At 39.2% G+C, this 23,556-nt stretch overlaps 1 protein-coding gene across 9 annotated transcripts in view; it reads left to right on the top strand.

Annotated features, from left to right (window-relative positions):
- The window catches only part of PTPRM (protein tyrosine phosphatase receptor type M), a 445,877-nt gene extending 424,560 nt beyond the window's left edge, over positions 1 to 21,317 (top strand). For all 9 annotated transcript variants that reach the window (XM_085052574.1, XM_085052569.1, XM_085052577.1 and 6 more), the window contains 9 exons: positions 3,992 to 4,146; positions 4,527 to 4,662; positions 5,201 to 5,350; positions 5,824 to 5,997; positions 8,736 to 8,867; positions 11,951 to 12,076; positions 13,860 to 14,023; positions 16,091 to 16,226; positions 20,537 to 21,317. In XM_085052574.1, the coding sequence (XP_084908700.1) occupies positions 3,992 to 4,146; positions 4,527 to 4,662; positions 5,201 to 5,350; positions 5,824 to 5,997; positions 8,736 to 8,867; positions 11,951 to 12,076; positions 13,860 to 14,023; positions 16,091 to 16,226; positions 20,537 to 20,590 (1,227 nt within the window). In that variant the 3' untranslated portion in view covers positions 20,591 to 21,317. The remainder of the gene's footprint in view (positions 1 to 3,991; positions 4,147 to 4,526; positions 4,663 to 5,200; positions 5,351 to 5,823; positions 5,998 to 8,735; positions 8,868 to 11,950; positions 12,077 to 13,859; positions 14,024 to 16,090; positions 16,227 to 20,536) is intronic.
- Positions 21,318 to 23,556: the final 2,239 nt, after the last annotated feature.

The raw sequence follows: 23,556 nt of genomic DNA, 5'->3' as shown, positions 1-23,556 counted from the left end.
ACACATTTGTTTGATGCTTTGTAGCTTGTAGAACTTGCAATATATGCAAACAGCTTGCAATATATGGAAAACATACAAATAACAAATAAGGTACTTAATAAAAGTGAGAGCAGGCAGAGTCGGTCAATGGTGAATGCATTTTGTGTCAATTCAGCAGTTTAATTCAGACTTCATTAAAGGACAGAAATGTTTTAATTGTATGTATCAGAACTCACTTGAATTGCAGAATGCCAAGGAAAGGGCCTCTTTGGAAGACTGGATACTCCTTATGGCACACTGAAGTAATGTTCCCTCACCATGAGTAGATTTTCAACTAATTAGCTCAGAAAGCTTCTTTTGATTTAGCTGCAGTACCTGTGATATGTTGGTTCTCCCTAATGATGAAGTAGTATTCATTTGTGTGTTTGAAGAACATAATATTTAGTGTCAAAGAATCCTGAAACTGCCAGAAAGACTACCCCACAGGGTCTCTGTACATATGTCCAGAATAACAAAGGAATTAGGGTTTTTTCCTGTTTTATTCTTCAATCTAATACTTAAATATGCATCAATACAGCAACCTGAGGGTAATGATAATAGCATTATGTGGTTTGAATGAACTGGAATATTGTATCATGTTTACCACTATCCATATAGTATATTGAATTCACTCAAGCCTGTTGTTTCCTTGCATTTAGATATTTTTAATAAACAGATGAGAAACGTTGGCTATACTTTGAAGTAGATGAAGCACTGGTTGATTTCTATTCTGCAAATTTTAAGCTCATGCTTTGATGTTAGCTTTTTGCTTCTTAACTGGGACTGAAGAAAAGACCTAGAGGATTTTACAGTTGAACATAACCAAACTGTCTTGAATAAGTGCATTAGAACAGATAGAGATAAAAGGCACTAAACATTTTATTTCTTTTTTAAAATCTACATCTGAAAAGATTTCATTTAGACACTGCTTTTTAATAGTTGGTATTTTTTCAGTAAGCCTCTAAAAGCAGTGTCAGTGTAGTTAAAGTACATTTGTTTTTACTCTATTTTCCATAATTTTTAGCATTCCAATGGTACTGGAAGGTCAAGTCTGTACATCCCTTTCACCATAATTCTCTCAAGTTTATATTTTTGATGTACCAGGATTGATACTTTTCACCTTCTCTAAGTCAAGGTGCACAATGAGACAGAGCACCCCAACCAAACATGCATATAATACTAATTGAAAGGTGGTATTAGAACACTTAACACTTAACATTGGAGTTCCAAAGGACTTGCAGATTTTGCCAACAGGAACTTCAGTAATTCAACAGGAAAAATTACAAAGTTCTGTGCCTTAGGTGGCCTAACGCTATCAGTACAGGGTGACATCTGGGTACAGCATCTGAAATCCAGAATGATTAAAGATTTAGCACATACGAACTACAAGGGTGGAGTTAAGAGAACTGGCCTTGCCCTTGTGGTACAGATAAGGAGGAGGGGTAAGGAAGATCTAATTGCAGCCTGCAGCTACCTCAAAGATGTTTAGAAAGTAAGAGGAATCACATTTACCTCTTTTGTCTCAATGGTAGTAGATGGCAAAGCAAGGGTCGATGGCCAAGAAGTTGCAGGATGGAAAGCTTGCACTGGAATCCTTCAGGAGGAGGGTAGTGCAGTGCCAGAGCAGATTACCCAAAAAGGTTGTGGAATCTCCATTCTTGGAGATCATCAGGGCTCAGCTAGACCTCTAGTGTTGGCCAAAGGCCCACTTTGAGTCAGAGGTTGGACTGAAGATGTCCAGTCCTTTCTGACCTTCCTGTTTGTTGATGAACATCTCCTACCTGCTCCTAAAGTACAATTTGGAAGTTGATTTGTTTGCAGATAAATTGATCACTTACTTCTTTTTTTTTTTTTTTAATGGATGTTGCGTAGTAGGGGGATAATGCTGAGAAAATGGAACCCAAAAGTGCAGTCTGATTTGAAGACCATTTCTTAGATATGCTTTGCATTGTATGAATAAGCAGTTCCTTTGGAGCAATTTCCTTACAATGCAACAGTTAACTCAGATGAGTAAGTCATACATGAATAGTAACATACAGCAGCATAAGTTCTTGTAGAACTTTTTAACATCCTAGGATTTAGCAGTGTACACCATTTTCTGTTTGTTTCAGCTGAAAGAAAAAGTAGAAAATACAGTCTTTACCAGCTGAGCATATGCTTTTATGATTCATGCAGTTGTGTGCTATTTTGAGTTTAGAAACCAGCAGGAAAGCTAGATATAAAAATCATTCTTTTGTAGATATAATAAGAAAACTCATTATAAAAGTACCCTATATGCAAAACGTTTCCTAAGTAGCTGTTACCAATGAAAGACAAAAACTCAGCCTGACAGACAGCCTTTTCACAACTAAGGCACAGGATATACAGGGCATAGCCTGATCTGTGTAGCAGCTGGGCACATTGCTTTGGAGGGGCAGTTTGTTTTTTGTAAATTGTTTGACATTCTCGGCTGTGTACAGCATAAAGAATTTGTATGGGAAATTCACTTTGGTCCTCAGCTTGTATAGATAGTCATGGCACTGGATCTTTGTTTCTTGGAGGGTCATGGGCAGTCATTACAAGAAGTATGAAAGTGTTTGAGACGCTGATACTCTGCCTAAGCAGAGCTATCTGCAGAGTTCAAGGCCTTGCTCACAGTAGCAAAGAGATGTGTTAAGTAACACACTCTAAAATCCCCAGAGAGCAGAGACCAAATTGTATTCGAATGTGTTTGCTAGACTGTCTTAAAATGCAAATTGTTTTGTCTGTTCCTGGGTTTCATTATGCTTTAAAATTGGTTTTTAGTATATAAGGTCATTTCTGTTGCAAGAGTGTGATCTCCTCAGTCCACACCACTGCTTCTTATGCTCTCCATCCTCTCCCTTGCCTGCTTTTTTTGTGTCAGTCTCCAGGGGAGATGAGATATTCCTCTGAGCAGATGCCCTGTCTCCACAGACCCCCAGCCTGAGCTGTCAGAGTGTCAAAGACTCCAAGATACACCAAGTCCTCTCTAGGCCTGTAGCACTGGCATGTCCAAAATTTCTCCACCATTGAAAATCCCAGACTAATACACTAGCAATAAATTAGGAAGCTTATATTACTTATTATTCAAAGAGAATAAAACCTTTTATATGCAAACCAGCTCAAGACAGAAAATACATCTTTAAGAAGAAAAGCCATAAACTACCAGTTATTAATATTGTTGACATTTAGTCCAGCCTAGGCATGATATGCCATAATTTTGCTGTTTGCTTATGAGCTATGTATGATGGCCTCCAGTCTGTGGATTTCTAATGAGAATAAAATACTGGCAGCTACATTTTTAGAGGGGGAAGGGAAAATATAAGCAGTATGAAAATAAAACTTAGCATACACACTTCTAATATCCAGACTGGTCCCCAAAGTCACATGGGAAATTACTTACACAATCGGCATCTCATTCATACCAGTCTCACCATATCCATATCCTTGTAGGCTGTGGCAAATCACCTGAAGGGTGAGCGTGTGGAGGGCTACAAACACAGCCCCTATGATTGAAGGTGAAAAAAGGTTTCTTATTATTCAGCTTTTTCTTTCAGACCAATGAAGGAGACAAATGATAAGGAAAATTATGCTGAATCTGTAGTTCCCTGAAGTCAGCAGCAAAACCCCTGTGGAGAGCAGGGGGGGAAAAGTCATCTGTGCTCTGTGTTCAGCCTTGCTGCTGACCTGTTCTGTGATCTTGCCATGCATCTTAAGGCCACAGTTTGCAGAGCAGCCTAGTGCTTAAAGATAGAGATGAGCATTTCTCTTGTTGCTAAAACTTTCTGAACCAATCTTGTGCTTACTTAATTTTATTGTAAGGCTTTGAAACCAGTTGATACCTAACCTTTGAACTCGCTCTCCTGCTATGAGGAAGCTCTCCAGCAGTCTGTACAGATTGTGTTGGTAGGGGGTGGATGCTTTTCAGCAAGGCTCAGGCTTTTGAAGATTTCAACCCTTGCCTTTTCAACAGAGAGGTGCTCATGAGATTCGGGAAATACGTCAGTTCCACTTCACGGGCTGGCCAGACCACGGTGTGCCATACCATGCCACGGGCCTGCTGGGATTTGTGCGGCAGGTCAAGTCCAAGAGCCCGCCAAACGCTGGCCCTCTGGTTGTTCACTGCAGGTAGGTAAAACAGGAATCTCTCTGCTGTGGTTTGCATTAAACTCGAGACCTACTTCTGCTTCTCCTTTGCTGTGTATTCCCCACACAGGTTGCTGAAGCCACTGGAGCTCTACTCACAATAACTATAAACAAGAATACATACATAGCTATATATATATATCTATATATATAAAAATATATAGATATGTACACATATAACAAATATATATACAATATATAAATGAGAGTAAAAAATTGAGTCTAAAGTCCTGCAAATGCTCAGCTCAATTTCAGTAATCATTGATCAAATACCTTGTGAGATGAACCATTACACCTTTTACATCTCCAATGCACTGCTGCTGCAGTGCACACATTAACCATGCTCTTATATTTTACTTTAGTGCTGGTGCTGGCAGAACTGGATGCTTCATTGTCATCGACATCATGCTAGATATGGCAGAACGAGAAGGTGTTGTAGACATTTACAATTGCGTGAGAGAGCTTCGATCCCGGAGAGTTAACATGGTGCAGACCGAGGTATTTGCAAGAAAAAAACACTCTTCTAGCCGATAGAGTTTTGTAGTTGGCACCCTCCAGAAAGTAGTTTATTCAGTCACATGCAGAAAATAATCCCTGCACAAACCTGAAGAACCCGTGCCCAAACAAGTGCACAGTTATGCTGCACTGAAGGTTCACAATGTTTCCTAAAAAATAAAAAAAAATCAGGAATGTTTTTTCACTGGGAAAGATTCATTCTGGAGTACATCTTGTTGAGGTTACATGTTAGCACCTACAGAACTGCCCAGAGGAGGGAGGAAACCAGAAACTTTCTAAATTTTATTATGGAGTGTTACTGCACTTCTATAACTGCTTAAAGTTAGTTTAAACCAATCTTTCTATATTCATTTCTAAATGAGTGGGATAAAGTTTTTTAAACTGTTGTTGTTCCTTCTGGTCTTGCTTCAATGCTGAAGAGAGAATTAGCAACCATATTAATTGCTATGTTTTATTTACCAAAACACAAATGGTCTATGCACTGTGAGTCAATAACTATATTTTTTAATTGCTTTACCAGGAACAGTATGTGTTCATCCACGATGCTATCCTGGAAGCTTGTCTTTGTGGGGATACAACTATTCCAGCTTCTCAAGTTAGGTCTGCTTACTATGAAATGAATAAACTGGATCCTCAAACAAACTCAAGCCAGATCAAAGAGGAATTTAGGGTAAGTAGTGGCTAGCATTGCCTAGAAGCCATAGAGTTCTGCTATACTAAAGACTTCTGCTTATGTGTTTATAGCCATATGAATTTTGTAACAGGTCTAGGAGGGAACAACTGCAAAAAAGGGAAAAATAACATGTCACTCATCTCTACTGAGTTATGCTGAATCATAAAATAATGCAATGGGGTAGTAGTAAAATACCCTTTTTACTCAAGGGAAGCATGTCGATCCTTCCACTGCCCTTTCTCCAGAAGGCAGGCTACTCTGCAGCTGTCTTTGAGGTTATTTTTCATAATTGCATGCTTCCAGGATTACTCTGCTTCCAAACCCTGCTGACTGTGATGTGTTTTCATTTCTCTGCATATTGATTCCCACTGAAACTGAATGCTGATCTGATCTGATCTATTGTGAAATATTTTGGGTTGCTTTCACTGCTGTGTTAATTTCCCTGTTGCATTGTTTACTCTCTTTGAAAGACGCTAAACATGGTGACTCCAACGCTGCGCGTAGAAGATTGCAGCATCGCGCTTCTGCCGCGGAACCACGAGAAGAACCGCTGTATGGATGTGCTGCCTCCAGACAGATGCCTGCCTTTCCTCATCACTATAGATGGGGAGAGCAGTAACTACATCAATGCTGCACTGATGGATGTAAGTCTCTGCCACATCATTAATAATAAAAAGGCAATAAGCAGCCCTCCAAACTGAGCCGTGCTAGGAAATGGAGTCAGCGTAAGAAGACTGAAATCCTTCTAGCTTGTTTTGTTTTCCAAAAGCATGGCACAAAATCTTTAAACTCCCAAGTGCATTTAGGATCACACATATGTTATGTCACAGCCAAGGTTCCAAAGCCCTGCTCAGAGAGCAATTCAGGGAGTTTTGATAAATTAAATCTGTCTGGATTTCTCCCTAGTGCTTGAATTTTTAACCATCTGGCCTAGGAAAACAAGAGTTACCTATTAAGAGACTGAGGCAGTTAAATAGAATAATAAGGTTTGCAGCAATATTTCAGTTCCCTTTGTTTATAATTTAAACAGTAATTAACCAAAAAATAATTGTCTGTCAACACAAGATAGTACACAAGCCATTACTTCAGCCTTCCCATTTATTTCTATTTGAATGAATGGTTCCTCTTCATGTGTGTGTGGAGTTTTTTTCAGAGTGCATCCATGGCAATTCTAATCCTTGTTATAGAGTAACAGTAAAAAGACACTTAAACTGCCTTCACAGTCTGTAGATATTTATAGCCTATTTTTGACGATTTACAGCTATAGTCATTATGGTTGTCAAACACATAAACAACAAGAAAACAGAGGTTAGCAAGGAAGGAACACATTGTAAATGGCCTTTTTAAAAAGTGAAGCTAGAGTAATAACAGTTTATAGCAGTTTTTTCATTTCTTTCCTTCCAAGCTCTCAAAGCCTTTTCCTAAAATAAGCCCAAGTTCAAAACACTCCTGTGAAAATGTAGGAAAATATATCTTTGTGTTTATCTATGGAGAGAAACTGAGAACAGAAGTGTAAGTGACTTGTTTAGGTTCTCATAGTAGGTCAATGACATTTCATATTATAACAGAGCTTCCTTAATCTGCACTTTGCAACCATGCCATTATATTGTCTTCTTTCATGGAGACTTCAGTACTGTTTCGTTCTGTGAATTAAGTAATGCTCAGAAAGAGCAGTGCCTTAGTACTTGCTTTGAAGACACTTCCCTTCTTCACTATTGAAACAATGAGCTACATACAGAGCTGTATCTGGGCAAAAGGCTCTGAGGGAGAAGGTGATTTGGGTTGCTTTCCACCTGAAACACCTTAGCCAGGCTTCTGCAGTATCCCTGCACCAATGGGTAAGAGTAGACGTTTGTCCATCCCTCTAAACACTCGATCTCCAGCAAGCAAGATGAAGTGTTTCCCCCTCTCTACTTGCATCAGTTGAATCATCTCATGTAAGCCTTCAGAGCACATTCAAGAACAAGGGGTAGCAAGCATAATTTTTGTTATTCAGTATCTGAATGAGTTTGAGAATTGTTTTCATTGAGTGAGTAATGGAGACCCCTTTGGACATCTCTTGTCTGCATGAAACTTCCAGCAAGACAGGACCAGTAGGATAGAAAGCAGCTCCCTGATGTACCAGCAGCATCTGTACCTGCTGCACTGGTTTCTGTGCACTGAAACAAGAACTGAAGTTTTGGATGTCTGCATCTGTACCCAAAATACAGAGGATTAGTTTTCTATGGTCTCCTCAGTGACTGTCTCTGAAAGAATGATCACAGAACGATAGAATGTCTGGAGCTGGAAGTGACCCACAAAGATCACAGAATCACAGAATTGCTAGGATTGGAAGGGACTGCTGGAGGTCATGTGGTCCAACCCCCCTGCCAAGCCTGGTGACCCTGAGCAGGTGACACAGGAACTTGTCTAGGTGGGTTTTCAATGTCTCAAGAGAGGGAGACTCCATGACCTCCTTAGACAGCCTGTGCTCATGCTTTGCCACCCTCAGTGTAAAAAGTTCTTCCTCACATTGAGGTTGGAACTTCTCATGTTTTAACTAATGGCCATTGCTCCTTGTCCTGTCACTGGGCACCACCAAAAAGCACCATCCTGTTGGCACTTGCCAAGTCAAAGTCCAAATCATGTCCCTGCACAGGACAGCCCCAGGAATCACACCATGTGCCTGCAATAACCAATGCGATTGGATCTCTGTCGTGGTGCAAATGCTTCAGTTCAAGGCATGTAGAAACTTCACTTCCCTCCTTGATGAAAGCAATGGCACACCCTCATAACAACTGCCCCGGTATGGCATGGGTAGCTTTCAGCACTCAGAAGGTTGTAAGTGAAAATGCTAGCTTGGGATCCACAATGGTAAAGTTCCAGCAAACAGCTCAGTCAGTGACATACTCTGGTACTAAAAGAAACAAAGAGCACTGAAATTTATCCCCTGGGTATCCTTGCTGCTGTCAGATAGACCAGAATTTCAAAAATATTTCTGAAGAATAACTAGATATTTCCTTTCACAGGCACCATTCAAATTTAGAGCTAAATGCAAACAGCCAAGATTAATCTGTCCATTAACAGCTCAAAACAAACCCGTTGCTCAAATTCTTGTAGGAGTTGCATTGGAAGCAAAAACCTCTGATGATTTTACTCTGTGCCTGTGGCATGAAATACATTTTAGAAATATAAAATCTGCAGAAATTATGTCCTGCCTAAATACAGTTTATTAACTTGGAAGCATATAAGATTTCAGGAAATAGCTGAAAACTATATATTAATTATATCAAAAATAGAAATAATGCTTTCAGTCCTGAAGTTTTGGGGCTGTGACTGACATTCTGCTAAATGGATTTTTATCTCTTACCATTCCTCTCATCATCTCATTACTTCTTTGCAGAGCTACAAGCAACCATCAGCTTTTATAGTTACGCAGCATCCCTTACCAAATACCGTCAAAGATTTCTGGAGACTGGTCCTAGATTATCACTGCACTTCAATAGTTATGTTGAATGATGTGGATCCTGCACAAGTAAGTCCAGAAAAATGCCTCGTTCAAAAGAGGAGTGCTAGTGCCTCAGCATTCCAGAACAGCCTTAGGATGTAATTAGTTTTGTAAAACAACATTAAATACTTACACACTAAAAAATTAATTCGTGGCTTGCGGGTACACACAGGGAAAGAGGAATAAATCAGACCATCAGCAGCTTCTCCACCAAAATGTTAATGTACAGACGCTAAAGTGCATGCAGCTATAATTTATTCTAAGAGAACATGTTTTGGGAAGAGCTGCTAAAACCCAAAAATTATGGTTGTAGAATTCTGACCCAAGTCTGAAACATGCTAAAAATGGCCAAAGTCATAAACAGAAGCCAATAGGTATTCATTAGCCTGCCTGAAACAGGTCAGTGGCCTTGGTCTCCTTACCAGGGAATATTGTTCCCAGTGTGCAAATCTGTGTTGTGTGTTGCACAAAATGACATTGTCATTACAGGGAGATAAGACCTAAACTAGGAGAGAGGAACTGAAGATTGGACACTAAGCATGCTCTGGAAGAGAAAAGAGGGCAACAAAACGTGTAGGGGAATGTAATTACCTTACAAAAGAGTTGCACATGCTGTACATGTTGTTCAGAAAATTGGAAAACCGAACCTACTGGTTGGCAGTTTAATCACTAGGATTAATCACTAAGTGTCCCAGAGCCTGGCTCACAACTGCACAATTCCAAGTTCTTACAAAGATATCCTTTGATATTTCCTTAATTACAACAAATTGCACCAGCCCTCTGCTGGAATAATGTGGTGGTAATCTGGATTCTTAATATGTAAATATTTGTTAATTATTGGTTAAGAGCAATTGTAATTTTTTATAGCAGATTGCGTGTCATTTTTATTTTTTAAATGATCAAGAATCTTGTTAGATTTGTTCAGTATTGCACATACTTTAAAAAAAAAGTTTCCTCTTCTTTTTAACATGTAGAATTTGTTTTTAAGAGATACTAATCTTCCGTTTGGTCTTTCAAAGGAATGTGTAGGAATTCCACACACTGTTTTAAAGACTGAATTTCTAATTCTGAACCCTTCACTGTCTACAGGGAGGAGAAATAGAAATGAAAGACCAAACTTTTATTCATGAATCTAAGATTATTTTCTGAGTGAATAAGGAAAGACTCAAGGGAGTCAGACTGTTAGGGACTGCTGAACGGAGTTTTTTTAATTTGTTGGCTGTGTTTTGAATTTACAATAGGGCATGGCTATTCCAAGCGTTTATTAGCCTCACAGGATTTAAAAGCTATTGGGATATGCAGTTAATGCATCTGCCTCTGCAGTATGTTAAACCTTTTACCTTTTAATGCAAGTAACAATCTTTTCATTAGGAATAAATCTCAAAACCCTCAGAGCAAACAGAAGTGGAGAGAGTACAAAGCTTATTAAAAACACGCATTACATTCAGATTTATTAATAATTACTGTTATCATTATTATTTATGTATATATGAAGTGTTTACAGGTCTGTTTAGATATTACCATTTATGTGGATTGTTATGCTCTATTGGGAAATGAAATTCAACCCTTCACAGTGACTCTGACTTGAAGAGAGTTGCTAGCATCACTTGCATGCAGAATGTGCAGACTTAAATGCTTTTGGCTTCTTTAGAACTTGAAAATCGTAGCTTCCTAAAACAGCTCCAGCAAACAGCTCTGCTTATTATCATTTAAGCATTTTTCAGAGATCTGTTAGAACAGTATTCCTATGTATTTGAAAGATGTATACTAAATTGTGCACATTAAATCATCTGAGCACTGGCATTTGCACCTGTTCTATGCATTGTGTTTTGCTATCCTGTACAGTAGCATATTTCATAATAAAAATCTGTGTAAGATTTAGACAATATTTGGAAAGCAGTTGTCTCAGCAGAGCAAATCACAGGGGGGTTAAAAAAAAAGAAAATATATTTTCCCACTAGAAATTTCTGGGTTTAACTTGTTAAAGTGATCTCCTGCAAATCAGACCCTGTTTTCTTTTTTAATTGATGTAGTAAATGATTATGTTTTCCTAAAATGTAGTCATCTCTAAACAGCTTTGTTGAGGACTAAGTGTTATAAGAAATGCAAAACAACATCTGGAGTAAATGTGATTTGTCAGCTCAGCTCTGGATCACCAACAGCAATGCAGCAGAATGAAGACCACAGCTGTTTTACTGAATGAAATAAAAAGTTCCAAATATGACATCAATGCTTCTGCAAGCAAACAAAATTTCATGAGTTCATATTTAATTTTGGTGAATGCTTACAAAAGCTGCATGCTCAAACTGCTCTAAATACCCCTGGCAAAAAAAAAAAAATCGTTAGGATTTTAATGAAGAAAAATGGACAGGCAGAGCCTAGCTTCAAAAACCTCCTTGCAAAGTGTTGATTTAATCTTTAAAGTATTAACACAGATGATAATTGGTTCCTGGATTAAGCCATTGTCATATTATTAGACTCTAAAACTGTGCAAGATAATGGTAATTTTACTTTGTGATCTTTAGATACCTGGAAGTAATGTTTTCTGAGAACTGAAGAAAGCATAATTAATATTTTCAGGTGTCACTAATAAGATGAAATTAAGCAGTTATTAAAAGTTGAAAGCAATGCTGATATTAGCCAATGTCATCAGTCACGGGTGAAACACATGTGAAAGTCCTGAGTTTTGAGAATTGTTCCCTTTGTAGTATAAATCACGTTGTAATGCAGCTTGAATTATTAACAACTATTGAGGGCAGTTGGAGATACCAGGCCTTTGGTCTTTAGCCTCTGTCTCCAAGATATGGCAGTATTTGTCAGCCTCATCATAATGTATTGTAGAATTAATGTTGAGTGTCAGAAGTGTTTCACTCCAAATACCAGACAATGGCAAGTACAGCAGCAAGAAACTGCATGTTCAGGTACCTGAAAAGGCATTATGAAAGCAGAGTGCTCAAAACAGAGCTTGGTGCATTATGCATTTTATAAAGGTACCGTGCAGGAATTCCAGTAGTACATGTATCACAAATTAAAATACAGAAAAGTATGTTGGGGCAGCATGAAATCCAAGGTGATAAACTGTGTTGTTTCTTGTCCATGGTCTTCTCTAGCTCTGTCCTCAGTACTGGCCAGAAAATGGAGTCCACCGGCACGGTCCTATTCAGGTGGAGTTTGTATCAGCTGACTTAGAAGAAGACATCATCAGCCGGATATTCCGAATTTATAATGCAGCCAGAGTAAGGATGTTATTTGCAAAACAGTTTTGTCTCAGTGGATGAGTTGAGTCTACTCAAATCAAAAAAATGAAAGCTAAACTCACATTGAACCATTTTCATTTTTCAGCTTATTTATTTGAAAGCAATGGTGCAAAACTGAGTCACACCACAATCAAAGAGGGAAAAAAGCCTTCTGTGTATAATATAAGTAAAAAATGTTTTAATGCCTATCTCAAGTGTGTTAAATGCAAATGAAATAAATGCAGTATTCAGATTGTAGGATAGCCAAAAAATGCTGAAATCAGTGCTGTTTTCAATAGTTTGAAATTAGCCATCCTGCACATTTGTATCCTGTGTCATGTGAATAAAGCTGTGCACCAATACTAGGCATGTTTTTCAATAGCATTCCCAGGCTCTTAGTGAAGATCCTGTCCCACTAACCACACTTCATAAAATACGTAACCACTTCAGAGGCACAAGTTGTTTCTTGTATCCAGCTTTTATGCTCCCATAAAGTTGACGGAGGACTAAATGAGGCATTTCTTTCAAGCTGAGTGGAAAAAAGATCCCACCACAGATCAGACATCTCTGCCCATCCAGGGAGCCTTTGCAATGGAGTGCTGTCAACCACCAATAAGATGTAGCTAGAAATAAGCAATATTTCCTGTAGAAAAAACTAATGACTTCCCTGAGACCTGGTAGCTTGCAGGACAGCAAAAGACACCAAAAACATATTAATATCCAGACGGGAAGTAGACTGTAAAGCTTGAAGATACTTCTTTAATACTATGAAGGCCTGGCATTTGCAGTAAATGTGGCAATACAAAAGACAGAGCCTCCAACAGTGTTAATGTGACCTTCAGCAGGCACTGTGTTGGCTGATCTGCTTTGGGAAGAGGGGCCATCAGCTGAAAGAACCTGGACAGGAAATCAGTAGATTCCAAATTTTGACACAAAGCACCCAAAACCAATTGGAGAACACATCTAATGCTGCATCCAGTTTGGTTTACTCCCATATCGTGTTAATCTTACATCCTCTCTATTAACTCTTACTCTAGAGAATAAAATGTAATGTCAATGTTTCTGTGTGTTGTTCATTTTAAGAGTGGCACTAAAATGCCCTCACTTTGCACAGAAGTGGCAAATTCTAGACTACAAAACCAGTTTTCATGTGCATGTTTATTATGCCCTTTTCAAAGGACTGTAGTTTTCTGCCACTATCACTTGTTCTGTGCTCCTTTTTTATTTTAAATCACCATAAAGCAACTGTTCAGTAACATTTCACCAGAGGGGTTCTGACTGCTGCAGTAGAACACAATAAAATAAAATGTAGTTAGATATATTTTATAAGCTAGAAACATCTGAGGGTTCTGTTTGGTTCTTTTACTGTTTCTTGCTTCAAAATACCTTGAGAGGTTTTGACCTTTCTTGTAAAGAAAACAGCAACACATAAACATTCTTAAAAATACTGAAGCTTATATATGGAAACAGTATGTAATTGAAGTTGTGTTGCAGCTCTGTCTTTGCTACCAAGTTCATCCTATCATATTAATTAATTATTTGCTTGATCATGCAGATATACTATTGCTCTATTCTAGCCTATTTGTATAGCACTCTGCTTAAAAACTTGTTCTAATAACTCCTTTGGAAATTAAAAGTCATAAATCCTCAAGGGCAGTTGAAATTACATTAGCACTTTGTCAGCAATCATCTGCTCGAGCAACTCCCCTCACTGATGCAAATATCTAAATTACATACCAAAAAAATACTGTTATTTCTCCTGCTTGTGTCTGAATGTCTCCAGCCCCAGGATGGCTATCGGATGGTGCAGCAGTTCCAGTTCCTGGGATGGCCCATGTACAGGGACACTCCAGTTTCCAAACGCTCCTTCCTGAAGCTCATCCGTCAGGTGGATAAGTGGCAGGAGGAATACAACGGGGGAGAGGGACGCACAGTTGTACATTGCTTGTAAGTACTGGAAACAGAGGAGAGGAATAAGGGAATACTGTCACGGCTTGTGCCAGGCTTTAAAAGATTTGTGAAGAGGTGAAGAGGCATCTGTCTAATCTGGACCTGAATAAATAATACAAATGCTCATTTAAAAGCTTTGAATGCAAAAGGAATTGTGTAATTTTAATGTAGATTCATGAGTTTCCCCATCTGGCCTTTGTTAAAGCCCTATGAAAAGATGATGGGTTTGAGTTAACTCTATTTTATATAAAAATGTCCACTGACTCTTGCAAGTGGGAAAGTTGCATATTTATTCACAGTAAATCAAAAATGTGCCTTCAGAACAATGTACCTTTTATTTCTGCATATAAGGACCATAGAAATAAGTAGTATTGGAGGGGTGATTCATTCTCCAGACATAAAGCACAGGAGTAAAAGTGATGTGATAGACTAGTTACAATGATCCTGTAATTGCCTTACCTTTCTCTAATAATGGTATATATTTTTGTCCTCCTGTGACTTTATGCTCCACTGATGCAGGCTCTCATGCACTTTTCCACCATTCTTTTGATACGGTTTAATACTTGTACGTGCTGTTTGCCCTCAGAAGTAGCTGATCTTTTGAGGCTGAGTCTTCAGCAGCTGAAGTTGTATTCCTTTTCCTCTAAAAATCTGTTACAAGATGTTGCCGTGATGGAGAAGGGACCTGCTAACAGGAATACCACGTTCAAGAGTTGAGACCCCATGTTAGTGTGATGGAGGGAAATCTAAGAGTATATTAATAATTCCCACTATCACTGACCTTGAACAAGTCATTGCTCTTCAGTTTCCCCATCTGTAGTATGGGGATAATAATACTTTGATGAAAGGAGCATTGTGCAGTGTGATTAATTAATGTTTTGAGATCTTTAGCTGAAAAGACCCTTTTGAAGTGCAAATTACTGTTATCTCTGAGGTGGCTGATGATATTAAATAGTTGTACAACATCACACATGCGTCACTTCCAGGCAGTAAAGAAAGAAAAAGCTCTAATATAATCCTTTTAAATGACTTTATTTTAATTAAAATTCTCAAACAGTCCCACAATATCAGGCACTGTTTTGGCAGCAGAGAGCATTCTTTTCATAGTGCCTGGATGTGACAGATGTGCAACGTTGTATCTTCCTTTGAAAATCAACCATTTGCAAAGCTGGTTTGAAAGACTTGCTACCTAACTAGTCTGCGCTCTGGTAATTATTAAGGTTTATTATTTTCAGTGAAGCACAGCCTAAAGATTCTGATTAGAATAAGTGTAGAAATAATGGGGTTTCCAGAAAGAAAGAGATTCTCTTGAAGATTAAAAATAACCAGGGATAAAGTATTATTAAATACTATATTTGATCATGCATATGAACATTTGTGCCTGGCTTCTTTGTTAGCAATTCGCTTCAGGTTCTCATCCTCTGATGCTGTGGGTGGAGGGGGAATACACCTGCCTTTAAAAGCAGTCCTTGCCAGCCCCTTTTCCTGCTGCCAGGAGCTGAGATCATCAGCCAGGGGAACATGGCAGCACCACCCAGGGCCATGCCAAGTGTGCAGCCACCACGACTCCCTCAGATGAGACTTCTAGTGCTTTTGTGGTTCTTCTGAAATGCCTTTGCATCCAGGAGGAAAACACCAGGATCTGGAATAAAAGAACTCAAAGATTTGCTTTCTCTATAGCGTTTCCAGGCCTGATGCTCATTGCAGACATGTATGTTTACAATGCAAAGCAGTGTTGAACTGCAACTAAAAGTACTTTGTCTTTATTTTAGCATCTTCTTTGTGCTGTCTCCAGTGTTCACTGAAGGGTGGTGCAAAATTCAGCCATTCAATTCCCTCCAGGCTGTCAGCCTGCTGACTTCTGAATCACAGCTTTGAGATCTTTCAGCATGCTAATTCAATTAAAAATCATGTTTTGTGTAGAGTTCAGCAGCCTTTGGGGCCAGGAATGTTCTGTGGTTTCTCCCTGCTGGAGCTCATGCCTTCTGGAGCCATCCCTGTTGCTGTACAAACTTGTGACACAGAGTCCATTGTAAGTGAGCCATTTTATCACTTTCCTTGCAGGAATGGAGGAGGCCGCAGTGGGACATTTTGTGCAATCAGCATTGTTTGTGAAATGCTGCGACATCAGAGGGCTGTTGACGTATTCCATGCTGTGAAGACACTGAGGAATAATAAGCCTAACATGGTGGACCTTCTGGTATGAGCTTTTTAACTGCACCATTAAATAGAAAATGTTCCTTTTCTCAGAAGACTCAGTAAGATTTCGAGGATTTGCAGTGGGAGTTGTTCACAAAGCAAGCAAGTCATATTCAAAGGGGATAATGAAGTCACTTCACTTGTAAGAGTATTTTTACACTGCTTTCTTCCCAAGGAGACTTTGTCTCTGTTCGTTTGAATTTTTTAAGAGTTTTAAACTTTCAGATGAACATCCTTATTAATTTTCTTTTCTAGCAGGCTGAACCAAGTGGAGAGCAGCCCTTGCATGGTAGAAATAATAGTTATGTAAAATTAAATGCCAGATTTTCAAATTATATATTTTATAAATAGCTTAATCGCCTAATATTTATCAAAGCCATGAATTTCAGTTTGACATCCAGAATATTGCATTTAATTATGGCTGCTCTATCTCATAGAAAGATTAAAGAAGTTCAGAAACAAGGGGCCATGTGCAATTATTTTCCTAGAGAGTGTTTTATGAGCTTTTTTCCTAAATGGAGAATTGCTGAAGTGCCAGCTGCTGTGCCAGAAGAGCTGCAGAACAGCTTAAACCAGCAGGTTCTTACACTCCAGTGTGTAGTTTGTACTTGGAGATGGGTGTAGCTTGATACCCTGCTCTGAAGCCTGGGCTATAAAAGACACTGTTTTACAACATCCTGCTGCAGAGGTGGCTGCTTAAGAGGCAGCTGCATTTGATTTAATACCACAGGCAGGAGGAAGCAGCATCTGGGCACTTTCAGGGATGTTAACCCAATCTGAGCCAATTTTGCAAGCTCTGGTTAAACAAGTTGGGGTCATTTCATCAACTTGTCTATGGCACGCCCAGGGTGAGGCAGGAGACCTCTCACTGAGCTGGTCCAACCTCTTGTAATTTTAGGAGAGGACCCCTCAGATGAGCTGGTGAGGTCTGAGTGTGATAGACACTGGAGAATGGGCAGGAAGAGTGAGGCTTTCACACACAGGTGAAGGAGGGTAGGGAGATACCCACCTCCCCACCACATGGATGGCTGTGCCTCATCTCTCCTGTGGGAGAATGGCTCCCACCACATCCCCCATCACACTGCTCTCTCTGCCTGTCAAGTCCCAAACCCTCCCTAGGCCAGCTCTGGCCAGGCAGATGGAAAAAGGCCAGATGTTGTCAGCTGTGCAGAGCAAGGAGGGAGTTCACAGGCAGCACCACAGGGCCATGAGCCAGCAGTGTGGAACTGTGAGTCTTGTATCAGTGAGAAAATATCAAGCTTCCACAGGGGTGGGAGGGAGCAGCTTGCTTGGCTTCTTTTCCTCTCGTTTATATTCTCAGGAGGAGAATCATCATGCTGAGAACCATACATTTTTATTTCCTAGATATTAAGAAAAATGTCTTACTACTTCATTCATGTAGTATAGTTTGGACAGAGATTTTGCAGGCCTGCTGTTCTCTGTTCTCCCAGAGCTTAAGCCCACAGAACTCACTGGTCTCTTACTCATTTATTTTATAGAAATAAAAAGAAAATTACCAGTGTGAAGGTCTTGTACAGTTAAAGAAAATGCTCTCTATAAATTCCCATTTGTGACAGTTCTCCAGGTTTTAGATTTGTCAGACCAGACAGTTGTCTCCATTTTTCAGCAGAGAATTTTTTTTTATCAAAAAAGCTAAATGTATTATTTTAGATATAAAAGTACTTTCTAGTAAATTGATAGTGGTATTGGGAATGTCTGGAAGGCATCGAAAGGCCTTGTAGTGCCTTTTTTATTAGGAAATTGCAAAGCACTTGTGAAGGAGATCAGTATTGTTTTCCTTATTTTACAGACAGAGGAATGAAGGCAAGGGAAAATCAGGATTTTTCCCATTGTCACATAATGCACTGACTGAGCAGAGTCAGAATGACATCTCTTCAGTCTTGGTCTGCCACCTCATAGGAACAAATATTTGAATTAGCCAGATTTCAATTTCCATGTAGATTGCTTCATGGTAAAAGGGAATTGGGACACTTGAGTTCTTTTCCTGATCTTGTTACTGACTTCATCCTTTATCACCTTTCTTATATGTCTTTGCCTCAGTTTCTCTGTCTGAAAAATGAGAACTATAATATTCATCTACCTCATAAAATTTTATGGTAAAAGATTAAATGCTCAAAATCATGGCATTATTTCACAAAAATTGTTTTAAGACTGCTTTATCAATACATGTTATGCACTTTCTGACGAGATAAAAGGCAGTCTTTACCATCCATACATAGAGATTCATCTCTTAATTTCATTGAAACCTTTGGTTTTCCTCTGTGTGTAAAAATTTGAATGCCACATCCATACAGTATGGAAATCTGTGATTTTTTTCAGCTGTCATAGAGAGGTTACACATGGTATTGCAAAATTTCTATTACAGAATGCCCAAAGCATTTGGTGATAAATGTTATTGGACCTACCCACAGGTGTCCTAGAAAGTAAATTTAAATATAACCTCTCTGAAGCTAGATAGCCTAAAGAGACTTTTAATATCCACCATCAAGTGAATAATAAAAATGTACAAAGGACACCAGTGAGTGAACACAGTGGGAAATAATATATGTCTGCTCTCTAAGACAGGTATTCGGTTTACTGAAAATGACAGTTATTCTGCTGGATCAGTAAATCAGCATAAAATGAGCATGGAAGAGTGGAAATGGATGAGTGGCTGATCTCTTGTTTTGATCTGTTATGTAGTTATAGAATAATTTCCATTTATTTAGAAACATATAAGCAATAAAAGCAGAAAAGGAATTTACATAATACTCTGTTCTTTCCTTTCTTCTTTTTTTTTTATTCTTTTCTCATTCTAAAGGAGACACAAGCAGTTTATGGAACCTTGCAGGACCTTAAGTCCTCAAATACAACTCACTCATCACATAGGTTATATGTGCACCTAAGACTTGTTTTCTTTTGACGTGACAGCTCTCAACAAAAGAACTTGGAAATGGTCCATGCTTGTTAATAGCTTTTTGATTTTAGTAATAGTGTATGGTCTTTTACATGTTAAGTGGTCTCTCTTCACGGCTAAAATGTGACCCAAAATCACAAGTACAGGCGAAAAGGGTAAATCCTTTGAAATGTTTGCTTCTGTGAAAAGAGAATATATATCCGAAGATCTTCCTGCTCGTGATGTTGGGGAAGGCTGAGTGCTGTCAGCTCGTTAAATCTGTTGTTGTTCCTAAATGACAATATGTGCTTAGTTATCTTTTATTAATTGATTAAAGTGCATAAGCAAAAGAGGCATTTCACTATCAGAAACAATCATAAAACTGTCAGGTGTCTCCAAATGGAATTTTCAAAAGCCAGAGCCCTTGGATTCAGGGAACCTGCACCTGCTATTTCTTTCAGCTTTTCTTTTTTCATTTAAATATTTGCAGTATTTTAAAGTATTGCGAGTGGCAAGACTTAAAACAGGGGGAGAGGGCTATGTGTGCTCATGAAACTGGTAAGTCATCAGTGACTACACCATTTTAAAGTTTCAGAGTGGACAAAGGTCAGTCAAAAACATCTGGCCTCTCCATTCCACTGAAGATGTGAAAAAGGCCACTTTGTCCCCAAAGATGCCGAGTGGGTTTACATCCCTCAGGAAGGGGATTTCCCTGGGACTTGCTCTGTTTCCAAGCAGTTGCAAATAAAACCAGCAGGGCTGTGTTTGGAGCACAGGGTTGGCACCTGAAAACTTAGCCTGGATAACAGGAGCGCTGTTAAGAGCCTAACTTGAACATCACTGTCAGTTGCTAAAAATTAATTGAAATCAATCTAATTAATTTAGCTCAGGCCTGGTTTCACAAGGCTCTTGCACAGTCTTGTGGGTTAGGTCTGGGCTACATGTAGAGGATCAACAATAAGCAGCTCTTGCCCTGAAGTGTAGCAACTGCATGAATGACATTAAAATAAAAGTTATGATCCGGGAAGTACTGAACACTGGATCTATTTTAAGATAAACATTTCCAGGGAAGAATTTCAATAACTCCAATTCTGATAAAGTGCTACATGAGCATTATGATAGATGACAGAAGGGTTGCAAGTCAATTTGCTTACGACGTGCAGTCAATTTTTCTCATACAAGTGTATTAGAGCAGCTAAATACACACCTAACACGAGCAGTACCATAAGTTACTATGTCTAGTGTCTATTGTGTGGTTAATATAAAGATTTTCTTATCTGAATATAAATTGGATTTGCAAACTGGTTGCCATTGACAGCAGTGTATAGTAAATAATTTTAACAGAAGAGAAATATTGACTCCCTTAATTAAGTTGCTTCAATAACTGACTTTGTGGTTTCCTTTTGATTTTTCAGGATCAATACAAGTTCTGCTATGAAGTGGCTTTGGAATACTTGAATTCTGGCTGATTGTCTAAACAGCGCAGACAAAGCTCCTCCTTTCACCACCACAAACAAAGCAAGTCACTTCATGATGTCTGTGTAAATGAGATGAAGACTTCTCAGTGTTATGCTTATACTGCTTTGTATAATTGGCTCTTTTTAAGAGCCCCAAAAGATGTTTATAAAACCGCTTGCACTGCCCAATTCCCACTCTAAAGCTGCTGCTTGGCACCCCTGTGAGCCTCCACTGAACCACATGGCAGTCCTTGAACACCATATTTGTACTCAGCCATTGATGTGGTGAAGCAGCATAGTCCTCTGGTAAATAAGAGAGCACAATTATATTCTTATGAAGGAATTTGTACTTTTTCTGTTACATTTCGTTGCCTGTGATTCTCAGTTACTGTCACGGCTTAGTGTACATTTCTGTTCTGTGGAGAATGCTGTCTGGCATTTTGATAATATATTATTTTAGTTATATTTGTATTCTAACACGTGCATAATAAATGAATCATATGTAGCTTATCTGAACTAACAGAAAGACATGTACCAAATCATGTTAACTTTGTTGAGTTGTAATTTCTATCCACTTTGTACCATTTCAGAGAGAGAATCTTGATAGAAATACAGTTAGAAAATGCAAAAGACAGGATGCTCAGATTAATATATCCAAAGCTTTTTCATTTGTTTATATTGTAAATATTTTTTGATTTCATCAAATTATTTATTCATTAAAATGATTTTTTTTGGTGAAGCACAGTGAGTGACAATCATTTTTATTAAGCCCTGGAAATGCTTACTGTATGATAGTGTAAACATTTGTTTACCTTGTCTGGACTCTCAGCTCAATAAATAATTACATACATGATAAAATCTTGTTTAATTTAATATCCCTTGGCATCTGAGTGCCTTCAACTAAGCCTCTTTTCAGATTAAATATAGTAAATGCTGAGCTACATCCAGTGAGTGTTTATGGTGTGATCCAGTGTTGGTCCAGCCAATAGCAAGGTCATGGAATCACAGAGTCATAGAATGCTTTGGGTTGGAAGGGACCTTAAAGATCATCTTGTTCCAACCCCTCTGCCATGAGCAAGGACACCTTCCACCAGACCAGGCTGCTTAAAGCCCCACCCAGCCTGTCCTTGAACACCTCCAGGGATGGGGCATCCACAGCTTCTCTGAGCAACCTGTTCTAGTACCTCACCACCCTCAAAGTGAAAAATTCTTCCTAATATCTAATCTAAATCAACTCTCTCTCAGCTCTAATCCATTCCCTCTTGTCCTGTCGTTACAACCCCTTGTAAAAATCCCCTCCACAGCTTTCTTGTAGGTTCCCTTCAGGTACAGGAGGGTCACAATTGGGTCACCCTGTGGCAGGGGTGATGGTGCACTTGTTCTTGAGATGGATGACTGCTGTGAGGGGAACGTAATTCCTTCTGTTAAAGATGGTAAAGATACCAATTCCAGACTGACTGGTGGGGAAGGTACTAAAAAAATTGTGAAACTGCTCTGTTACTAGAGCTGTTGTCAGTACTGCCTGTGGACAGGTTTACACCATTAAAGCTCCTGAGAATGGCTGTACTGACCTTCCATGGTGTTTGGATGGTTTCCCTTTCTACAAAGCACTAAGCAGTGTCTGAATATGCTGGGAATTGCATTGTGTTTATGGATGCAGGCAGTGCAGCAGCAAAGGGGGAATGAGTCAGCAATGGTTTGCTGAGCTGTCTGCTGGAACTGCAGAACATTTTCTCACCCAGAACTTTAAAGGAGGCATTGCAGGCAAAGCAACTGCACAGTACTGAAGCCTTCCAAAGCTTTATAGGAAACCCAATTCAAGGATGTGGCTAACTGCAGAGTATTTCAGCTCTTAAATGATCCTGCTAAGCCATCTGGAATGGGGGCAGTATCTATATAAATGTGTCATTCAACCTGTTTTCAGAACCTCTAAATCTAACAGATCTGGCCTGGACAGAATGACTCACAGCTTGTCAACTCCCAGTTCAAAACCACTCCAAAATTCAGATCTGAAGACACAAGGATAGGTTTCCTCTGCATCTGGAAAGCATCTCTTTTAAAATGTAGCTGGCAGGTACTGGCCACTGCTATAAATTGAACAGAGGTACTGAAAAACTTACGAAAAACAGCCCCAGTCCTGAGAAGAATGATGGTCCTTGGATAAACCTTGCAGCACTTCAGCCTGTTGCAAAATATGCTCTTATTCATTTTAAAGCCCTAGTGTTAGGAAACAAAATCCAAACCTCTAACATCATATTCCTCACAACCAGCTTGACAGGCCAGGTATGCCAGCCAAGCACACTTCTTTGTAATAATTGTGGGACCATAAAAAGTGGGTTCTGTGATCTAGCCATTGAAATATGCATGGACACATCCAGTGTTTCAAAAAGCTAAGTAAGATATGTGTGCCAAAGGAGCCCTTGGACAGCTGATGCTGGCAATGTGATCCCAAATGTGGAATGCAGCAAGAATCATGGATAGTTCTCCCCAGGACAGAGGTCAGCAGTGTCAGACACATGATTTCAGCTGCTGCACTCACACAGACACTTTGCACAGGTAGGTCGTGGGGGGCAAGGGGTGGAAGGAGACAAGGAGGAAGGAGTTTTGCAGTGTTTCTTACTGGTTTTCTGATATTACTTTTTTTTTCCATAATTTTTCTGACATAGTTACAGAGTTTATGTTTCAGAGTCTGTCTGATGTTGTTCCAAAAGGCATTCTGTGAACTTCAATGTTGTAAAACTGTAAAACTGGAGCCAGCCAAAGAAAGCACAGCAAGCAGCTTTGTGTCCTCACTCTCACAGTACAGCTATCAGTCAATACAAATGATAAGAGAAATCCAGGCTTAGGCAAAACAGTGTTTTGCCAAGAAGAAAAAACAGATGAGGACTTCAGATGAAAATGATCTTATGGTTGGAGCACCTTTCCTATGAGGAAAGACTGAGAAAGCTGAGAAGGTTCCTCCAGGGAAACCTCATTGC

The sequence above is a fragment of the Lichenostomus cassidix genome, chromosome 2 (genome assembly GCF_008360975.1).
Source record: "Lichenostomus cassidix isolate B80296 chromosome 2, HeHo_3.0, whole genome shotgun sequence".
NCBI lineage: Eukaryota > Metazoa > Chordata > Aves > Passeriformes > Meliphagidae > Lichenostomus > Lichenostomus cassidix.
Note: the sequence above shows the minus strand (reverse complement) of the source record. Positions and strands in the feature narration are given on the sequence as shown.